At 39.8% G+C, this 22,145-nt stretch overlaps 2 protein-coding genes across 2 annotated transcripts in view; one reads left to right on the forward strand and one right to left on the reverse strand.

The window, feature by feature from the left end:
• Positions 1-8,194, forward strand: part of PTPRO (protein tyrosine phosphatase, receptor type, O) — a 52,437-nt gene extending 44,243 nt beyond the window's left edge. The window contains exons 19-23 of the mRNA XM_010188343.1: positions 54-176; positions 1,704-1,858; positions 4,314-4,449; positions 6,716-6,836; positions 7,996-8,194. Coding sequence (XP_010186645.1) covers positions 54-176; positions 1,704-1,858; positions 4,314-4,449; positions 6,716-6,820 — 519 coding nt within the window. The 3' untranslated portion in view covers positions 6,821-6,836; positions 7,996-8,194. The remainder of the gene's footprint in view (positions 1-53; positions 177-1,703; positions 1,859-4,313; positions 4,450-6,715; positions 6,837-7,995) is intronic.
• A 5,679-nt stretch (positions 8,195-13,873) lies between these two features.
• Positions 13,874-22,145, reverse strand: part of EPS8 (epidermal growth factor receptor pathway substrate 8) — a 53,398-nt gene continuing 45,126 nt past the window's right edge. The window contains exons 18-20 of the mRNA XM_010188344.1: positions 19,971-20,151; positions 19,391-19,520; positions 13,874-14,471 (exon numbers count right to left, since the gene is read on the reverse strand). Coding sequence (XP_010186646.1) covers positions 14,358-14,471; positions 19,391-19,520; positions 19,971-20,151 — 425 coding nt within the window. The 3' untranslated portion in view covers positions 13,874-14,357. The remainder of the gene's footprint in view (positions 14,472-19,390; positions 19,521-19,970; positions 20,152-22,145) is intronic.

Consider the following 22,145-nt stretch of genomic DNA (forward strand, 5'->3'; position numbering starts at 1 on the left):
TGCATAGATATATTTATATAAATACAATATGTATGTATTTCTTTCCCTTTCAGGTGAAATGTGATCATTACTGGCCTTTTACAGAAGATCCTGTTGCATATGGGGACATCACACTGGAGATGCTGTCAGAGGAGGAGCACACAGACTGGGTTTATAGGAATTTCCGAATTAGCTATGTAAGTGAAACATTTTGCGTGGCCCTGCTAAAAGGGTGGGAGTAACTTTGGTCCTACTTTTTCTTTAACTTTTGTCCATTTCTGGCATTCAGTGGAAAATGTCTGAGAGAGAGATTGTTGGCTTTACCCTCACTCAACACAGGCAAATGGCTAAGTCACAAAATTTTCCCCTAAAATTGTTGTATCAGTGAATTTCTCACCAAAGTGCAAAACTGAAACAAAAGTAGTACTAGAGCTCTGGACATTTCTGTGGTGCCAATAATCAGTAACAATAAACATGTAAGCTTTTTCTTTTCTTTCTCTCAGGCATATCTTCTTACTATAAGCTATTCAAAACTTGAAAATATCAATGTAGAAATTGGAAATATTTTTCTAAAAGGCAATTCTGCAATATTCATATATTCCTATAAAATATTGAAACACATGTGAGAGCATGCAATTTCCAAATTAAAGCAGTTCATATTTTTCAAGCATTTCTTTCCAGCTTTGTTTCCTCCACCAGCTCATTGGCAGCACCAGCTCATGAAGGAAAGGTTAGAGGTATGGAGGTAATGTGAAAAAGGCTTGATACTGTCACATCAGCATTGGCCCAGGACCTTAATCCTGCTCAGCTCTGCCTCATTGTATGCAGAGAGTGCAGGCTAGGAGTCCAAATGCATAAAACACTGTGTTGGGCTGTTGGCATCCATTGAAAATAATGACGAGACAGCAGTTTGCAGTTCAGGCTGACAGTCCTTTACCAAACCCAGGGCAGTGACTTCACAGTCTTTTGTACTGATCTCATATTTTAATATCCTTTGCCTAAGGGTCTGCTCTTGTCTGTGACTGGAGAGAGGTATTTAATCTGACCCAGAATGGCAAAACTAGAGGCATTGTTTTTGATGGGTTTTACTGATGACACCCCTCCACAAGTTTTGAGTTCCTTTAACTCTGAAAGACAAAATGTGTTGTGTTGAGGGTCTTATTTCGCCTAAAGGCACTACAGTTTTTAGCATGATAAATGTTTTTATAATAATGGGTATTTTCTAAGTATTTCATTTGCTCGTGTCATGATTTTTCTTCCCTTTTGGTAACTTTTTTCTCTGAAACTTGAAAAGAAAAACTCTCAAGTCCATTCTTGATTGTTTGCCAGCAGAGTTTTCTTTATCTGTGTCAAAAGGAGAAGAGAGAATGCAATAGAAAGAGAAAGAAAGTCTAAACTTGAATAATATAACAGTTCTTGATTTATAAACAAAATAAAATCAAACCACCACGAGGGAAAAAAAGCAAAAAACAAATCTCAAACCTAGAAACAAGAGTTCATACCTTTTTGATAATGATGGACTGTCCCCCATCCCTTTTAAAATCAAACATCATGTAAATACTTTGCCACTTTTTTTGACTGACTTTGCTTTCTTAGGTTGTATTGGGGTGGGGAGGTGGGGGAGTAAACCCACCACAAAACAACAAAAAAACCTCAGTCTGACTGAGCGTGACTGCACTGTTAAAACTCCTGTGAACATGCTGCTGTTCTGCTTCTCCTGTTAGGCTGATGAGGTGCAAGACGTGATGCATTTTAACTACACTGCCTGGCCAGACCATGGTGTCCCCACAGCCAACGCTGCCGAAAGCATCCTGCAGTTTGTGCAGATGGTCAGGCAGAAATCAGCAAAGAGTAAGGGCCCCATGATCATACACTGCAGGTAAATGCTTCAAGGAAATGGAGAACTAAAGGATGTATCTTGTTAAATAGGTTGGGAAATTATTGGAAGGAGAGATTTTGGGGTGCTACTCACCTGTTAGCTAGAGATTGTTCTCCTTGGTGTTAAGGGTGAAGGATTAGTCCCCCACTTTCACTGCAGTGGGGCTGGGATTTCAGCCAGCAGCCATAGCCATGAAGCCATTGCTTTCTGTAGTAGAGTCATCTCTTTGGATGTTATCTACAAATGGCTTCAGGAGGTGCAGCAGGCGATTCTGATTTACACTACCTCAGAGCCTGCCCCTACTTTCTCGTTTCTACACCTTTGCAATACCGATAGTGCAGTCCATCCAGCAGCGTGCTGCTCCCCCGCAGAAGTGTGTCTCTATGCAGATCCTCCTCCTCTGGTCATTCGGCTTTTGGTACATTCAGGAGGTGACATGAAAAGCACTATCCTGTTCTAGCAGTCATATCAACATCCCATGATAAGAGTGATGTGGGGTTTTTTTCTTTATTTTTTTTGAGAAATGTTGTTTTATATACTGTCAGATTTATCTCTTGTACATCATCTGGTTGTTTATTCAGATGCTTGCTTACTTGGCCTCTTGGGGGGCAGCTGCCATGTTAGTGATGGTATCATACCAGAATGGTTCCTGATGCAATTCTCCCAACTGACTTCAAACCTCTTTGTGGCTACAGATTTCTCAGAAATACATAAATAGATGGTTTGCAGTGGATGAGTGTGTGGATATTATGGTGGCATGATCCTAATAGAAGTCAAAGCCTGGTGAGATTAATTTCAGCCAACCCTTCCTTCATCACCCACCACAGAAGCAGCAGTTACGTTGCTGCTGACATGTGTCAGCACCCTCCAGCGCTGTCTTTCCTGTTGCTGATGTGATGGTCAGCACTGACTCTCTCTTGCCACCACTTTGCACGCTTTTGAGAGCTCCTTCCCAGAAACCAGTCTTTTATAGCAATATCATTGCTGGTTTCCAGGTATGGCACTTAGTGTTCTACTGGAATGCAAAACAACAGCATTTGTAAAGGCAGTAAGTCCTGCAGTCCTCCCCTGTAACTTAGTGGAGAAATTCATATGGGATAGTGTTCTGGGAGTCCTAATATCAAGAAAGGTACTAGTAAGCCAGGAAAAAGATTTATATGTAGTGCTGTGAAATCAAACCCCTTATATGCCACTTAATTGTTCTGGGAAGGAATAGAAGCAAGCATCAGAGAGATAAGTAAGAACAGTAGTATTTTCTTTTTAATTAGAATGCTTCTACCAGCAGAGAGAGATATTTTTCCAATAGTATTTTTAGAGTATACTATACATCTTTGGCCACATAGTTGCATAAAAGGAGTAATGCTATGAAATTAGTGGAAGTGTGGGGAGAAAGAATGTATAGATCAGCTCCTACAGCAATTGTTCTCAAATGTTAAAGAAGGCACAGAACAGACATCATTACAACTTCTCCATTTGGTATTTATTAATTTATCAACTGAGGAATCTGCCAGATAAGTAGATCAAAATTTCCATTGTATTCATCTCATTCAAGATATTGACTTTTTTTAAACACAAGCAAAGAAACCCAAACCTGCTTCATGAAAGCTATATTGAACTGTGCTAAGATGAACTGTTGCAACTCTGTTGCAAATATTTTCAAGGCTTTTCTGAAAAATAAGACAAGACAGCAGAAAGAACTTTTGCTAAGACACACACTTCTATCCTTAGAGATGATGTTGAGAATCCATATGAAACTCTATAGAACCACTAAACCTACACTTATAATGAAATCAGACTTAATGTTACATGTGAAATCACAATGCAGAGATTTAGATACACATTAGAATCTCTAATTAAAAACACTCTTGCCACAAAACTTCCCTTTGTAGGAATAAAGATTTGTCGGCCAAGTGATTGCTGACTATTTGTCTTGTGCTCCCAAGGCAGAAGTCTTGGAGTGTAACCTCTTCTGGGTGGTTTATCCTTTGAGGATGAATTGTGGCAGTGCATTGCCTTTGTAAAGCTGAGACCTTTGCAGTGTGGAGAGATGTGGAGCTGAATCATGCAGGTTCAACCCCAGCTGCCTCTGTGCAGCAGTTGTGGCTGAGCGCGTCTCTGCAGTTAGAGATGTCTCATAAAACCTTTGAGCGGAGCAGTGACAGTGGAAAGAGCAGACAGTGAAGGGTGGATGAGGGTGTGCATGCACATTCTGCATGTGAGTGCATAAACAGGAGTATAAGAAGGGGAAATAGCTGCAGAAACATCTGTTCCATACATTCTGCCTAAATAATGTATAGAAGGGTTACATGGCATTAAAACCTACAGATTAACCAGCCTGATCTCAGATTAGCTACATTTGATTATCTCAGCTGCAGGACGCCTGCTTTCTGCTGATTTTCTTCTATGTACCCATCAGAAAAGCCTGATGTGAGATGCATGTCTGTGTGTGTTGCAGTGCTGGAGTGGGACGAACAGGGACCTTCATAGCTCTGGATCGGCTCTTACAGCACATCCGTGATCACGAGTTCGTAGATATATTGGGCCTGGTGTCTGACATGCGGTCCTACAGAATGTCCATGGTGCAGACAGAGGTAAGCTCAGATCACTTCGGCACTGTGAATCTTATTGAATCTGTTTTATGTCTCTCTGCAGCATGTTCATGTCCAGTGATGCTTGGACACCTGACAATATAGCTATGACTAGATATGATTAAGTTTTCTTCTTCATTGTAATATTGACACATTATTAGTCTGTTCCATATGTGAGTCTGATATCTACAGTCTCATTGATGTCTTTCAGAGGGGATGAGTTATTCTCACCTTCTGTGAAATTAATATGCAAAAAATGTATTAGAAGAGATTAACATATGAAATTTTCAAACCATTTTGAAAAGAATTGGACTTGCTGAGGGGATTAATGACTCATGAAATGATATCAGTATTGGACAGCCAGTCATGCTTGTTCAAGAGGGTATCATCTGGCCAAGCGTATGAACTCAGCTACACTGTGGTAATGCAAATAACAATCATAACTGACAAAAGGATTGTAAGTCTGCCAGTCACCCTCCTTGCCCATCTCCCTGCCCAAATAGCTACTGGATATTGCTTTTTCTATTTTTAAGGCAACTGTCAGGAGAATAGTCATACTGTCAGAATATATAACAGAAAAAAAAAATCACAAACTTTTTTCCAAAGCAGAAGCTTCTATGAATCTGAAACATTCTCAGTTCGTCTACTAACGAGGGAAAGTTTTCACACCTCTCATACTCTTCACTGGTTATATACAGTATAGGCTGGCAACCTCCATACAGTTTGAAGCACCACCATCGCTGGTTGCAGGCTGGCTCTGGCAGATTATTTGTTGCCAAGGATTACTTGACCCAGAGCAAAGCAGGGAAGACTTACCAGGAAGAGGGGAAGGAAAACCTGCAGTGAAAGCAGCTGAATCTAGAAATGAAAAAAGGTTGTTGGTCTCAGAAAGTTCTGGATCATTCCTACTGAACTGCCACTTTTCATCACAATTCACTAAATTAATTCAAAGGCAGATCCTTATGTAAACACCAGAGAAACAAATCCTGATAGTTTATTTCAGCTGCAACTGTGCTACCACTCTAGAGGTGATGTGGGGCTGTTTTGTTTGTTTGTTTGTTTGTTTTAATGTACAAAGTCATTTCCTGCCTGGAGTTCATGTCAAGGGCGGGCTTTGGCAGTCGCTGAGCTCCTGCTGGGAGTTTGTCACCTGGGTTGGCATTGCCTCCTACACTGGACACTTGGCAGTGTCTCACTGAGCAGTTAAGAAACTACAGATGGCACAGTCCCAAAAACAGGGTTAGTTTGGAGAATAACCAGTCACTTCAAATTAGTTCAGCCATTTCTGTGGTCTAAAACATGATTCAAACTCATATTGCTATGTCCTGGCACTGGGGACAGTGGCTGAAATCCAGACTTGGACTTTGGAGCTTGAAACTCTGCCTTGGGACAGTCATTTTTGGTTGCAATCTGCTTGTCCCCTATGCATCATGCACTTAGTGCACAACTTAGTGTAGGATTCATCAAGGTTTGCTTTCTCTCTCTTTGGAATAAAGTCAATTGATGACTCTTAGATTTCAACTTGAATTACAATGTTTAGCTGTATGATGATAATGCTTAGAAAAGCCAGTCCATAACCAAAACCAAAGGTAACCACAGTCTTGTTGCACAAAAACCTGTCCACAAATATAATGACGCATGTGATTGACTCACCTTCCTTACAGTGTCGTTTGCGCAGCAGCTGATAATTCTCCAAATAATTAATTGCTCTGTGAGCAAAATCATGTTTCAGTGTTTTATTGGTAAACTCAAGCACTAATGAACAGGAAGTTCATTAAAATACTTCAGGTGGATATATGGCGTGGGTAAAAAATCTGTTGAACATAAAGCTTTCAGGTACTTCTCTGGTTATAATTCATTTTCAGGCAATGTAACATAGACCACTTTAGTTCAGACCCAACTGAACTGAACTATGCTATGCCATGCTATGCCATGCTATGCTATGCTATGCTATGCTATGCTATGCTATGCTATGCTATGCTATGCTATGCTACTCTCCCATCATTTTTCAGGTTATCAATAAAGTGATTATGATGCGAAGGCAGCTCAGGTGGATTTTGTGCTCTCTGTAGCAGCTGCTATCTGTAGTGATTGCAGGCTATTATTTTGTGAGCTGACAACTCACTGTACATTGTAAGAGGCTGAGGAGGGGAGAGCAGGAGAAGCTGTGCAGGCTGTCACTGTGAACTATCAAACTGTTTTACTGTTTGGGTTTTTGTCATGCTTTTAGAGATCCAAAAATGCCCACTCATTTGGTCTTGTCTTCCAGGAACAATACATTTTTATTCACCAGTGCGTGCAACTGATGTGGCAAAAGAAGAAGCAGCAGTTTTGCATCAGCGATGTCATATATGAGAACGTCAGCAAGTCCTAGTTCAGAGGCACAGGTGGTAAGTCAGGCAGGGTCATCACTGGGCCATGCCCACAGCCTCATGTCCCAGCTGCTTGGTAGCCATCAGCATCATGAGTTCTTGCTCCAGGAGTTTTGCTGGCTGTTTGAAGCTTTCCAGGCCTCATCTCCCTCTGAGGTGATGTTCACATGGACAGTGCAAGGAAAATCCCTCAGCCTCTGGTGGTAAATAATCCGCTACATTTCTAATGGCAGTGTGAAAGTCTATTGGCTTACTCATAATTCAAAGAAAAGGAGAATCCAGAAATCCTGAGGAATCTATCTAACCATGCCCTGGCACTTGTTCTAACACACTTCACAAAGTTTAAGGGATGAGGGAAGAGGAGGGCACTTTATATCTTTAGTCATTCTCAAGCCTCTTACCAAGTGCCAGGTTACCAAGGCCAGCAGAGGTTTGAGGATGCTCTGCCAGTGCTGTGCTGTGGCAACAGAGCTTGCTGAAAGGTGAGATGGTAACCAAAACACTCTGACATGAAACACTGGGGAAGTTTTTTCATTAATCTAGAACTAGGGAACAGGAGGGGATCTCAAACTGGTACTACCATTAGCGTAAGTTGACTGTCTTGCTTTTCCACTGAGCCCCAGTGCCTGACCTGTTGCATGCCACCGGCTCAGCCCGGTCCCCACCTGCAGAGTAAAACACATGGAGTAAAAAAGGACACCTGATAAGCACTTTCTGGCCTTCTGGCTATGAAGAGAATGGATGCAAACACATTTCCTTACACCCTGGGGACAAGCTGTGAGGACACACTTCACTGCTGATTAAGCTGATGAGCTTTAGTTCATAAGGGGGCAGTCATAAACCAGCCACACCTGTAATATTTGCTTTTGTGTGAAACAGGAATCTACAGACTTTCAGCACACACTGACTTCTCAAAGAGCTGGTGGAGAGCTGGGCTGTGGGCACTGCCACCAGCTGTTCCTGCTCACAGGGTCTGTGGTGCTGCACATGTGCCATTATTGGCCTCTGCCTACATCATTCCCCTGTCCACAAAATGAACTCTGGTTTGCCTCACTTTTCCCAATGTCCTGGTAATTTACTGTCTCATTTGAGCTTCAGAGCTAGCAAAAAATAAATGCCAGGAACTGTGTTTATTTCCTTTCTTATTTCTAAATCGTTCTGTGTTGTTTGGTTTCAGGTGAGACCATGAAGCACACCCATCTTCCCTTGCTTCTGATTCTTTTTTTTATTTTGATGGTTCCAATGGCCAGTTGTTCTGCCAGCAGAGATCGCTGCTTTGCAGTACATGGACAATGAAAGAAAGAAACTTTAACTTTCCGAAGCACGGGGGAGATAAAGCCTTAACAGAGCCTGCGGTGTCTTTTGAACTGGACATTTTTTTAAAATACTGGACCAAATTCAACTAAACAATATGAAGGAAAAGACACTATAATGTGTGCAGCAAATAGATTGCTCCAGAGTGTTGGGTTTTCGCTTAGTACTTTTGGTTAATTTTTTAATTTTCTTTCTGTGCAGGTTGGGCTTAAGGTTAAAGTAAGTGCAATATTTTTTTAATGGTTGACTGAAGAGCTTTCTTCATGTGTCACTGGTCTGTGCTAACGTCCATAGGAGAGCAGGCATTGTTAGTATCTAATAATACCTCATTAGTGAATAGCAAGGCATGAACATACATGAAGAAATCCGGAGATTGTGAAGAGAAAAGGGGGTGGGAGGGTGGGGGAGGGTTGTTAGGTATGTGGATTTGACAGTTTCCTAAAGCACTGGTGTACGTGGGGTCTGGGGGGAGCACAAGACTCGAGGAATGGACTGACAAGCAGAAATCCAAACCATGAAGCCTGAAGCTGAAGCTGGCAGCCAACACTGAGAAATGGGGTGGTTTTGGTTCTTGACTGTACTACTACTAATTAAACAGAAGCATTGCTCTTTTTGACAACCTTTTCAGTAATGCCACTGATCAGGTTCTTGTTTTGGATTAATCTAATCAAAGGGCAGCTGTGTTTCAAGCTGGAATATCTTAGGCTCCATTACTATAGCATATAACTCTCTGAGCAGTCTATGGTGCCTATACCCCTCATTTGTTTATTATTTTTAATAAGTATTAACCCTGTGTAAAAATGTGAAGCTGATTCAAGTTGGAGGTGGTGGAAAGAAAAAAAAAAAGTGCTTTAACAGATGTAACAATTTCTGCAAGCCAGGAATTCATGATGTTACAAAAACAAGGTTTTGGCACATGAAGGGCTGCTTATCATTTTATTGCTACAAGGCTGCCAAAGCGTTGGTATGGATTCCTGCAGGGGCTTTGGGGTCAGGGTGGGGGACTCTTCTTTTTTGCTGTCAGTTTCATTTCTAGTCAGAATAATTAGCTATATATTTTTTTTTTGTCTTTGTATAATTCTGGTACATCATTGTGTATTGTGACATGGATGCTGTCAGAACGGATGTTGATGGCATTTTTGTAAGCTGTTGCTTTGTGTCACCTCATTGGAAGTTAGCAGCAATGGTACTCAATGTAAACAAAACAAACTTGAACTGAAAGTAAACACACTGGATTGCTTATCTGTGAAGAAGTCACTGTCAGGAAATCACCAAATACACCCGCATACGCTTTTTATTTGCCCCGTGGCCCGCTGTGGCCTGTCAGGGTACCAGGGTGTAGTTCAGCAGCTCAGCTAATAATCTCCTGGTAACCTCCTTCAGATCATATTTGAATTTTTTTCTTCCAAGGAGTTATTCCACTAGCAGGTAAACAGGTATATACTACTTTGATATCTACTTCATCATCATATTGGTTACAATGGAAAACTTCTAACTATCCCATCTATAGTATGCAAAACTGCATAGACTTAACATAATCCCCCAAATCAAACAAGTCCTCGTGAAGGGTACTGAAGAAACAAGACACTGACTATTAAATGGGTATCATATGAATTGCCTCCCTTCTCTTTCCATGCATCTATTTCCACAGTTTCCACTAAGCCCAATCCTAAAGCAGAGATGCCATTTCTCTGAATAAGATACATAGAGACGGACACAAAAGGGCAGAGAGCCCTGTCTTCAGGGATTGGACTACCGAGAAGAAAGGGTTCAATAGTACATGTTTCTCTCCTATTTCATCAGTGTGCCTCAGCTGGAGAGCTTCCCATTTCAGTAGGAACAGCAAAGATTTGTCTGGCCTAATTTGAACAGAAGACAGAACTATAAATGAGCGCTTGACCATTCAGACCTTGCCTTCATGCTTTTTAAAAAAAATGTATTTCAGAGTTTCATATGTTTACTCAGAAAATATGTTTACTTTCCTCTCAAGAGCAACCTGGGGGAGGTGAGAGGGAGGGTGGTGGTGGAAACACAAATGTTCTTGCTTTCTCATCTACTGTCTCCTCCCTCCTGCTGGCCATTGCCTGTTGAGTCTACATTTATTCTGTCATAGACCAGAGTAAGCAGGTTACTTCCAAAACATTCATATGCACACAAAATATCACAGTGTAAGCTGGCTGTAACAGAAGCTTGGCCGAACATGACAGGGTACAAGATTGCTGCAAAGATGCCAAAATTGCATTGCTGCAAATGATACTGCCTGAATAGCCTGAATTTACTAGACAGTTTTTTTATGCATGTCAAAAAAATATTCAATTTGCACAGTAACAGGGGTGTGTTTTTCCTTTAATAGCTACTTACTCACAAAATCAATTACAGTGAAAACTCCTTCAGAAAAATACCTTTTCCTGCCCCATATAGTACACAAAACTGCATAACTGGGTGTGTTGGGATGGCAGTGGAAACCACCTCTCCTGAGTTCAAGACATAGGTAAAGCAATAAAAGAGTCTGAGGGACAGTGTGGTTCAGAAGACTCATGCAAAGCCTTTTAGTCTGAATCGACATGTCATACTTTTGGTTTTACCTTGTCTTGCTCCTTGAAAGCAAGTCCAAAAAACAAACAACATGCATGTTGATATGGTTTCCAGCATCTGTCAAAATAAAACTCTCAAGTCATAGCAGCTGTAAAGCTGTCTGAAGCTTCAGGTTCTGTAATGGGTTTTTTTGCATTATGGTTTTCATGTCTATAGCTCTGCTGTCACCATAGATGCTCCATATTGATCTGTTGGTCTTACAGCATCTACTGACCCAGATGCATGTCAAAAGCAGCTCTGCACAGTGAGTGACCGTTAATCGAAACCAGGGCAAGTTTTTCTCCTTGCTGCCTCATGCTGTGAATGCTGCCATGGAAGGAACAAACAAGTAAACCTTAAGACATGTTTTAGAAGAGCTAAGAAGCTTTTAGAGCCATGGGTGAAAGTGTTGCCTCTTCTAGCATGCCCTGTGCAGTGAGCCCTGACATACTTGGGTCTTCAGAACTGTTTCCTTCTGTCCTCACACAAGGATTAAGAAAAGGTTGGGAAGCCTTACTTGTGCTTAATGTCATCTGTATTGGTTAGCAGTGTTCTTTACAAATTAATTGTGAGGTTTCACAATCATTTCCTCTCCCCATGGCATTCCAAAGGAGTGGAAAGAATTGTCTTGCTGATGTTAAAAGGTTATGTGCTTAGAAAGCATAAAACTGCTGAGTGAACATACTCTCTCAAAACTCCCTCCATCCAGTTAAAAAGGCAGACTTGATGGCAGCAAAATAGTAAGATTTATGTTATCAAACACAACTCCTTTTCTCCATAATGAATAAGGCACTTTTTTAACATTTTAAAAACTGTTTTGTTTCCTTTTCAAAGACACCTTTAATGTATCACATCTTTCTAAAATATTAGTGTAAAAAAATCCTCACTGCTCAAATTCTAAAGACAACATTTTGAATGAAACACTGCATTTGACCACTGTTTTCATTTAAGACACTGCAAATTTTGAAGAAAACATTTCATTTTCATTTGAGGAACCCCAAATGAAATCTCCTTTTGATTTCTGATAACTGTCAACAAGCTGAAAATTCAAAAACTGCACAGTAGAGGGGTGAAGCTCTCTGCAGTGCTCTAAACCACCAAGGAAATTCCAGCAAAAAGGGGAATAATCTGCCTTAATGCCACTCAGATTTCACAGACTGTAACACAGAAATCATAAGGTCTAGTTAAGCAAAGTTGAAGGGTAAAATAAATCTCAAGTTGTACTGGGCTGTTAAGTCATTAGTAGTTAATTTTAAAACTATGAAAAAACTCAGAAACAAACCAACCAACTCCCAAACCCCCAGATTATTCTGCCTATCCCTCAAGTATACGGAAGGGGTTTCCTGTTTTCTTCTCAAGTATCTGCAAAGATGCCTTCAAACACACTGACCACATTCAAACTTGTCTGGCTCTTTCTACACAAATTAAATTCTACACAGAAGCCCAGCTTCAAAAAAACTAGTTGTGAAGCCACCTCTTTTCTCTCGGAGATGAACCACAGGTTCTTCTTCCAAGACCTCCACATGCCAAACTCCTCAAAGTCTGGAGAGTCTCAGAGCTGATGGGTCCTTTTGGGCAAAAGACAACACTATGCTAAATGCCAGAATAAGCTTGCAGAGAATATGAATACTGGCTTCATATTTTGCTAATTAACAGCAGAACAGAGATGTGGGTAACCACCACTGTGCATTTTATGGAATCACACATACTTCCATTAGAAAATACAGTGACACTAGTTTTTAAATATGAGTTTCAAAGACCTTTTTAAAAGCTTTCTACCCCTATACACAAAAGTAACGAAGCATCTATGTAAGAGTAGCTACAGATCTTCCTTTACTTTGTCATTCACTACCCAATGTAGGGGACACTGTACAGTGAACACTCTTCACGCAAGGTATGGATGCTTACTAGCGAGGGTGGGGAAGAGGAAATTTTAAATGTGAATCAGAGAATACATCAAGCCTTGGGAGGATTGGGCTTGACCTTTAATGATAGGACGGGCAGTGAGACAGACAATTTTCCTCCATAAGGCTATGTATATAGGTTGAATGGATGCAGTTATCATGTAGGGTCCTGGTTCAAATGCTTCCTAGAGGGAAAAAGCAATCAAGAACAGTTTCTTTCAACAGGTGAAACAAGAATCCATTTCTTAGTGATTGCCAAGGCAGTTGGAGTCTTCAGTTTGGGATTTGTCACTTCTTAACCCATTCCTGGATAAGACTACATTAAATCACAGATTTAGAACCTATGTACTTTTCACAGGCATAAGGAGTATATATTAACTATGAAAATATACGTAGACACGTAACGAGCACACAGAAGAAGTGTTTGTAAGGACATTTACAATAAATGGCACTAAACACCTTTATTAAGATTTTAATTTTCCTTTTATGAAAAATGAATAGGATTCTTTTCTCCCTTGTATGCACAAGAGCAAACTAATGGCAAAAATCAAGAACATCTTCTTATTCAATACCATCTTTGTAGCCACAAAGATACAACTATTTAACAGACAAGAAATACTGTTTATTGCAGATGTTAAGCTCAATCATGTGAAAAAGGCACTATGAAACTTAATCAAACTTGTCTAAATTAAGTGATATTATATATTATATATTACACATATATTATATATATAATAACACATGACCATGTGAAATAACAGAACATTTTTGTGGCAAAAATCATTGCATCTTCAAAAATAATATTTGCTGGAAGGGATGTTTCCTTTTCTTCCCCTTTTGCCTCCAGAAATCCACTTTTCCAAAAGATTACATTTATAAAGGAACAATAGCTTTTTACGTAAGGAAAAACTGATGTCTGGGATCAACACAAAGAAGTCTAGATTATACGCTGTTCTTTTGATGGGTTAAGTTACAAACAAAAATATGAAAGCATATTAAAAAACCCAACATACTGCAGATTGTTTCATGTCTACCTACAGCAGATCTGATCACCTCTGAGCTGAGTTATGTTACTATTTTCTAATTATTCCTTCTTGTGCAATATCATAGTTCACCACAAGTGAAGTATTGATAAAATCAATGTACAGAGTATTATTTCGCTATAAAGAGCATCGTTAGTAATCTAAGACATCTTGGGAGTGATGCAAGAAAGATTCAGTCTATGTCAGGCTGCTGTTCATACCCTAAACATTTCCTCTCTGATTGCTGGCATCACCATATTAACTAAACATCCTGCACCGGAACCCATGACAAGAAAGACTGAGCCAGAAAGACATAATTGCAAACTACAGCAAGAGATGGGATTCAGAATCTTATTGTTAGTGAAGGGTTCAAATGCTTTTTTATGCTGGCTCAGCTTCCCTCAGATGAATTCAAAACAAAGATGTGTTCCAGTTTATCTGTTATGGAATGGTTAATTCCATAAAGCCAAGACTCATCTTTGTGTGTAAAAGAACCATGTGCCAATACTTTCACCTGTCAGGAACATCCATTGAATTCCTCATCTGTTCATTGCTAATGATGAGAAGCCAGCAGCAGGTACTTCTGTGGAGACTACTGTAAGTTTTCTGCATGGTGGCTAGTTAGGTTTACAATATTATAAGACATTCCCTTGCACTGCTTTCTAAAGCAAAGCCAGATGGTATAATGCTATGGACAATGGAATTAAGAAAAGAGGAAAGACATTTTAGTGGCTGCTTCCTTCATCAAAGGACTCCACACCTGAATCTGTGGCAGCTGCACTGATTTTTTCTTGCCGTCTTCTCATAATTTCTTGCAGTTCTGAACTACCACTGTTAGCCTATAAACAAATAAAAAACAAAATGAGTTTACTTGCGGATTTGATATGTGATGAAGTTCCTCTGCCAGCATTTTACTAAGACAGATGTTTGAACAAATTAAACTCACCTTGCAGCTCCAGAACTAAAGATATTATTTAACCAGATTTCTAGCTCATTTGGAATAGGAAACTATTTACACCAATCTTAAATGTGGACCAGAAAAGAACCTGCAGACAACTAAAAGTGTCGGCTTGACTTTCAGCACTGCTGAGCATCTTTAATTCTCACGCAAGTCCCTGCAATTGTTGGATATTTATGAGGTGAAATATGGCTTCAGTAAAAGCAGGGTTAAAGCTCAGCAAGTTTGTTAGGACTTCACTCTTGAGTACTTAAAAATCAAGGCAATCATATTTAGAAATAAAAACACATAAAACCCTCGGTGGTTTTAGATTTATGTAAACACAAAATTCATGCTTGAACATGGATTTGCACATCCAAGGCCTAAGTAAGGATTCAGTCTTAGACAATTACATTCATTAGACAATTACAGTCATTAGACAATACACCATCATGCATTTGCTGTTCAGAGACACAGGTTTCAAACTTAAAGCACATTAATAAGAATTGAATGGTATTACTATATTGGTAACAGTGTAGCATTGTAAGGATAAAGCTTTATTTCACCTTATTGGGTGAAAAACAAGTCAGCTGAGCTAGCTGTAAACAGATTGCCTTGACAACATAAATGAAGTTATTAGTAAGGCCAGGATACATATACACTAGAGCAGAACTTTCCAAAATGTGAGTGACTTTGAATAAGACTACAGGACTATAAAGCAAGAGCCATACCCGCTATTGTGTTATTTGGTTATGACATGACCTTCCAAGCTTCAAAATCAGCTTACAAAATAGCCTCTGAATAAGGAAGCAGAAACTGTTTCTGAAAATTGTAAAACAAATTTCAGGACTGTTAAGGGAAAAATCCTTCAACTGATTCTGAAATCTGAAATTTTATCCCATTACATAAAAATTAATTTAAATTTGCCCCATTATATTCACTGCAATGCATTATCTGATGCCATTACCTGGCAGACAGGTTAGGTGTCACAGGAAGTAAGGCTAGGATGCTTCTCCTAGGTAAATTATCATAGCTCGCTCCTCCCAGAGTGGAAGAGCAAAGCAGGAGGCTTATAGTTTACTACCTGAAGGTGAAAGAGCAGTTTTATTTGTCTTAATTAATTTTGTCCTTGCCCACTTGGTTTCAGACACAGAGCAAGCGCAGCAGTCACCCATAACTGAAGTCACACACAAAAAACATCAGCAGATACCTGACAACATGCTTTATCAGAGGTCACATGGAAGTATGTTTCTGAAAATGACTGAGTAACCGCGGCTGAAGCAGTTTACCTTCCTGATAACATCAATAACCTGACTGATGACCTTGAAATGCTGCTCAACTAAACCAACTGCAATACATCAGAGGCAGGGTACAGCGTAGCTACATAGCTTAGGGCTGTTTTTAGGAATACAATTTTTGGAGCAGACTGCTAGACCTTGGCCTTAGAGATTTACCCAGCTTAGTCTCTAACCAGATCATGTGTTACCAGTAAGACCCATCATTCAATCCCACTTCTATGTCTGGGTCGTTCCATTCACTGAGGTTTCAAAGAGAATAAACTTCCAGGTAATTTGACATATATACTAGATAGAAATTATTTTCAGTTTTAGAGGGATGTGTGCCCACTGATGGAGTAGGAAGACAATGAGAATGCGGACCTGAAGTGTTCCCTTCTGGAGATGAGAAAGATGGTGTTCAAGATACGCTTTATATCCTCTATGCTTATATCCTGTAGCACTTTTCAACATCAGAGCTTGAAATGTTCAACAACAGTTAAGGAAGTGAACAGGCAAAAACTCACGTTCATAGAGACTATTATTATTTTCACTTTGCAATGAAAACGTGAATTCATACAGATGGTTAGCCAAGTTGCTATAATATACTGCATCTGGTATACAAGGTGAACTTCAAGTCTATGGAGCAACCACAGAAAACAGCTCTCGGAGGAGTACTCCGATCAGTACCAAGCCTGTGGTACCTCCTGCCTCTTCCTGAGACACTGCTGCTTGCCACCACCATTTCCTCTGGCAGAAAGGAGATTTCTGGCCTCAGCTATGACATGCCAGGGCCTACACTCTCCTGTGTTTCAGGGCTAAATGGAGCTACCATGAAAATAAAGTAAAACACTTGAAATTATGGTGCCTATTTATTTTTTTTCCTCATAAGGATAAAACTACTAAATTCCAGCAACACTAAAAGGAAAACTATAACTGCATAAAGGTGAAGATATAATTGTTTGTATTTGGGAATGCAGCCCCAAATCTGAGAGGCAGGTCTTTCACTGGCTTACAAATCCAGAAACACTTGGGGAAGATCCTGAGCAGAGCTAGTGAATAAAGACGAGGCATGGAGCTCCGTAATGCTACAGAATATGTGGGTTTCCTTTGTCTCTGGCTATTACTGTTACTTGTACTTAACATCCAGGTCATTTAGTGCAATGTGACACCACAAGTACTACCTAAAGGATGCCAGAGAACTTCATGAAAATCTGTAACTGATTAATCATGCAGGACAATGACAGTGGTCAAACCCATAACACAATAACTGCTTATAAAAAGCATTCAATTGTAAAATAGGCCTGACGCTGGTACAAGTATGTGTGCGCTTAAATGCTTCTGTTATTAAAACTGTTTCTAGTTTGAGCAGTAAGAACATAGCCCTGTTTGGAACACATGAGCTTATCTTTGCTACACATAGACATTTTGGCTGTGATCCTCACTGTTATAGAATCATATCATAGAATGGTTTGGGTTGGAAGGGACCTTAAAGATCATCTGGTCCAACCCCCCTGTCATGGGCAGGGACACCTCCCACTAGACCAGGTTGCTCAAAGCCCTGTCCAGCCTGGCCTTGAACACTTCCAGGGAGGGGGCATTCACAACTTCCCTGGGCAACCTGTGCCAGTGTCTCACCACCCTCACAGTAAAGAATTTCTTCCTAACATCTAGTCTAAATCTACCCTCTTCCAGGGCCCTTGTAAAAAGTCCCTCCCCAGCTTTCCTGTAGAACCCCTTCAGGAACTGGAAGGCCACAATAAGGTTCCCCCAGAGCCTGCTCTTCACCAGGCTGCTTTTCTCCAGCTATAGCTTCTCTTAAAGAAGGACAGCCTTCCTAAACCCTGCAACTTGAAACATTATAGGGACAGAAAAGAAGATGCATCTTAATGCTTTGGGTAATTCAGCGAACAACGAGCTAAGGCAATCAGGAATTGCATAAATTCTGAAATTCATCAGTTAAACCTCAAAGAACTGAGGCAAAAAAAATTTCTATTACCTTTTCACTAACAAAATACAATGACCTTGTTAAAGTCTCAGTGCCTGTTTATTAACACTTGTAGAGCATGTATTAGACAAGTTTTGACTGCTCAGTCTCCTGCAGAGCAAGATGGAACTGGGGCAAGCAGAAAAACAGCATGGAGGAAAAAAAATGACAGCCTTTTACAGTACAGTGCACCTCTGCTTTCCAAACCAACTTCCACCACAAAGGCACGTCCATCTCAGTACACAGAAGGCTTATGAAACTGAAATAAGATTGCTGACATTCCAGAAAAGTTGAAGAATACACATATGTCTTCACTAGGAAATGATGGATTGCTCTGGACTGTAGTGACATATATAAGAATGTAAGTGAAATATTTATCCCTTCCTCTCACAGGAAAACAGGGTTTGAAAAGCAACTAAAGTAATTTTAACAGTATTAGAAGGCATTGGTCTCTGATGAGGATATAAACACATTTTAAACTTCTTCAAGATTTTCTTTTAGGCAGCATGTGAAGAATATAGCTTCTTGTTTCGGCTAGTCTCACCTCTAGGCAATATCAAGTCCATTTCTCCACTTGCCATAGCAAGTTTTAAAAAAGTAGACACACCTTTAATTTTCCTGCTTTAAAACAGGTAAGCATTCTCCCTAGCATAACTCCGTACACAAGCTTTAAGGTGTTTAAGAAACAATACTACTGTAATTAAAGCAAACCACCACAAAGCAATGAATACAGAGATCCAAGACTTTCATCCTTAGCTCAGTAATTCTGCTAGCACATCGAATGTGTTTTACACCACTTAGGAACCCACCAATACAGATGCCCCCAGTGTCTGAACTGAAAGACAAGGGGCAATGGGAGCAAGCTGGAGCATAGGAGGTTCAACTTGAAGATAAGGAAAAACTTTTTTACTGTAAGGGTCACAGAGCACTGGAACAGGCTGCCCAGAGAGGTTGTGGAGTCTCCTTCTCTGGAGACATTCAAAACCCGCCTGGATGCGTTCCTATGTGACCTAGTCTAGATGATCCTGCTCTGGCAGGGGGGTTGGACTGGATGATCTTTCAAGGTCCCTTCCAACTCCTAATATCCTGTGATTCTACAGTGAGCTCACTCTGTCACTTTCTCATGCCTAATAAATCAAATCTCCTCTGCAAAGATAAAGCAAAACTATCTCACCACCACCAAAAGTACCAGAGATACATGTCTGTACAAGTATCAGGCAGAGCAAGTGGCAAAAAAAAAGGGAATTTTACTCTCTCCTATTGCTTTGCCCGAAGTCCTTTTGGCTCATTTTGTCTTCTTGCAGCCTGATTACAGCACGTGATGTCTTAACCTTGAGTATTACCATGCATTTCTTCTAATGCTTTGTGGACCCTTTTAGAAGTGGGGAGAGATCCCACTTGATGTTTTTACAGATGCTGTTTCAATGGATTAATACCAGGTGCAAATAAAGCCTTTCTATGTGAGGGGAATGAAGGAAAAAAGCAGATGCCTCACAGAAAGAGTTGTTTACTTCTGTAGGTTCGAAAGTGGTGACCCAGCATCAGGTTAGTAATACATACCTCCAAGGCAGACTTCTGTACCGTAATTTGGCTGTAGACTCTTGACCCTTCTGGGCAAACAGTCCTCAGTTCATCTTTATTGAGGGAGAAAAGCTGAGCACCAGTCAGCACGCCAAGGCTATTGACAGTCCTGGGGTCACACCAAGGAAACAAACAAGAAATAAGCAAAAATGCACTAGAGCCAAGGGAGAAAAGTAGGTTGGCTTCATCCCACTTTGTCTCATATAAGGCAAAACTTAATTCAAAAGGATTCCTGAAGACAATTCAGTACCTGTCATAATACCTTTTAGTGGAGGCTAACATATATATTTTGTTTTCCCTAAATACTCTATAGATCTATATACTCTCTATACGGATATATATAGATATATATATATATTATATGCACATATATATACACACACACATATAAGTATATATGTATATGTACGTAAAAACAAATTATTTTTTCCCAAGGATGCAGCTGATGCATCCTGATCTTTAGAAGGCTGCTTGATAATAAAGAGTGGGCATACCACATCCTAGTTACTGATACAAAAATAATTTTAAGAACATTTCTTACATATGCCCTCAAACTTACACAGGATTGAATCCTTTGGACTGCAACCACGCTTTCACATCTTCAGGCGAAGAGTCGTAAGTGATGTTAACTACTGGGATGTTTGGTCGTGGCACGTGGAACTTCCTCTGGGCAGCACTCCGGCCGATGGTGAGCCGATGAACAAGTTCATCCTGCACCTCCTCCATCTGTGATTTCCTGCCTAAAGAGAGATATGCCCCACAGGAGTTATTTCCAAGGGTGCTTTATCAAAGGCAGGTCATTTCTTAAACTCCACTTCAAATCAAACTTTTTTTTTAATTTTCCTTTAAAGATTCATTCACTAGATCTGAATAAGCTATTATTATCTTTCTTCCCCATGGAAGATTTCAGTATTCCTTCTCCTCTATTTGCAAAACAACACAAAAAAAACCCCAAAAACAAACCAAACCAAAAATTCAACTGAGACCCTAAGATGAGGAGATGAGCTTGCTGTCGCATAGAGGCATAGATGAGTCTAACAGTGCCCAAGCTGCAGAAGAAAAGGGGCACGGAGATTTATTCAACTGTCATAGTCTCTGTTTCTTCAAAATAGAAATAAAATGTTTTAAAAATAAAAACAGAAAGGATGTGGAAGAATGTAAGATTGCTTACATTGTGGAATGGCAGCATTTCCCACAGTTTTTAATTGAAAGCTCAACTTCGTAGTGCAAATCAATGTAGGCAAAAAAATTTCACTGCTGCTGACATATATCACCTTACATCAAATAAACTATCAGAGTAAATAAGATTTTTGAAGGGGTTTAAGAAATTTGAGTTCACTCCAAGCCTGGAGTGACTGGTTAGGTGAAACAATGTCACATTTTGCACTAAAAAAAAATAAATTAAAAAAAGTAAAAAAATTAGTTGGTCTCACCAGAGACACAAAGCGGGAAAGACTTTTTTTTATTAAACCAACTGAATATATTTGCTGTCCCACAGAACCTATTTGTCTGAAGCACTTTGTTCAGTTGTTGGTTATTAGTAGGCAACAAACTGAAATGCTTTTCATGCATTTCAAGAAAATCAATTATAATGACACTGACATTTGTTTAAAATGTATATAAAGTGTTCTATGGATAATTTCACAAAAATATGTAGAATCCAAAAAGTGTAAATCTCTTTTTGGACGCAGAGAAGATACTGATTTAGCACATTTAAACTGTCCATGCAGTAACTCTGGAATTACTATAAAAATACTTCAAGTGATGTCAAAAATTCTCAGGATTTCCTTGATGAGTAATTTTTAGTCACCTTTATTCAGCCTTCTCACTTTGATTCACAAACAGTAACCAGAGCACCTTCTCTGATGCACTCAGATGACAAAAGCCATTCCTTTTCTCCCATTACACTGATAGCAACAGAGGAAAACAATACAACTTCAATATGAAAAAACTGTAAGATAGCAAAAATGTTTTTCTTTACTTTCCATTTATCTTTTCCCAAAACCTCTCAAAGGAACAACATCTCTAGCCAGTTAGACAAATAAAAACAAGCTTTACATAGGCTTTCAGGGTTTTTTTAATCACCACAACAAAAAAACAAGAAAAAAAAATCCTTGTTTTAGCCATTTTCTTTTTTCTTTTACAAAATAGCCCCAGGTTGAAAGTGCACAAAATATCTCTAGTAAAATATCTGAGGCATTCAGGCACTATTGCAATACTGTTTTGTTGGGTTTTTTTTTTGTCCCAGAATATGAATCAGAAGTCCAAATGACATGTGCTCAGTGATATGTGAAGGTCTGAGATGGGATATACGAGTAAAGCCTTTAGGCAGTGTTATCAAAGCATGCACCAGTTATTTCCCCAAACAGGAACAGAGTGAGAAAACTGCTATCTTCCCTCTATTTACACAGATTTTGAAAGACTTATGTTTTATCTAGGCCAAGACTATATCAAAATGTAAATATTCAGCTGTCAGATAACAGATTTGTACTGTTAGATGTATTATCGTAAACAAACAAGATACCGTTGGTGTGAAGCAGGTACCGCATCGCATGTTCTCTGCAGGATTCAGGTGGGTACTTGGGCAGCAGGCATGAGGGCAGGGTTACCCATCGCCTTTGCAGAGACAGCTACTCTGTGAGGACTGTGAGGTACCTAAAGCCCATTAACTGGGCTTGAATGACAGCTCCTGGGAGGGCATGGGTGCTCTGGTGCATGATCCAGGGCCTTAGTG

Source organism: Mesitornis unicolor, unplaced genomic scaffold (genome assembly GCF_000695765.1).
Source record: "Mesitornis unicolor isolate BGI_N332 unplaced genomic scaffold, ASM69576v1 scaffold19767, whole genome shotgun sequence".
Taxonomy (NCBI): Eukaryota; Metazoa; Chordata; class Aves; order Mesitornithiformes; family Mesitornithidae; genus Mesitornis; species Mesitornis unicolor.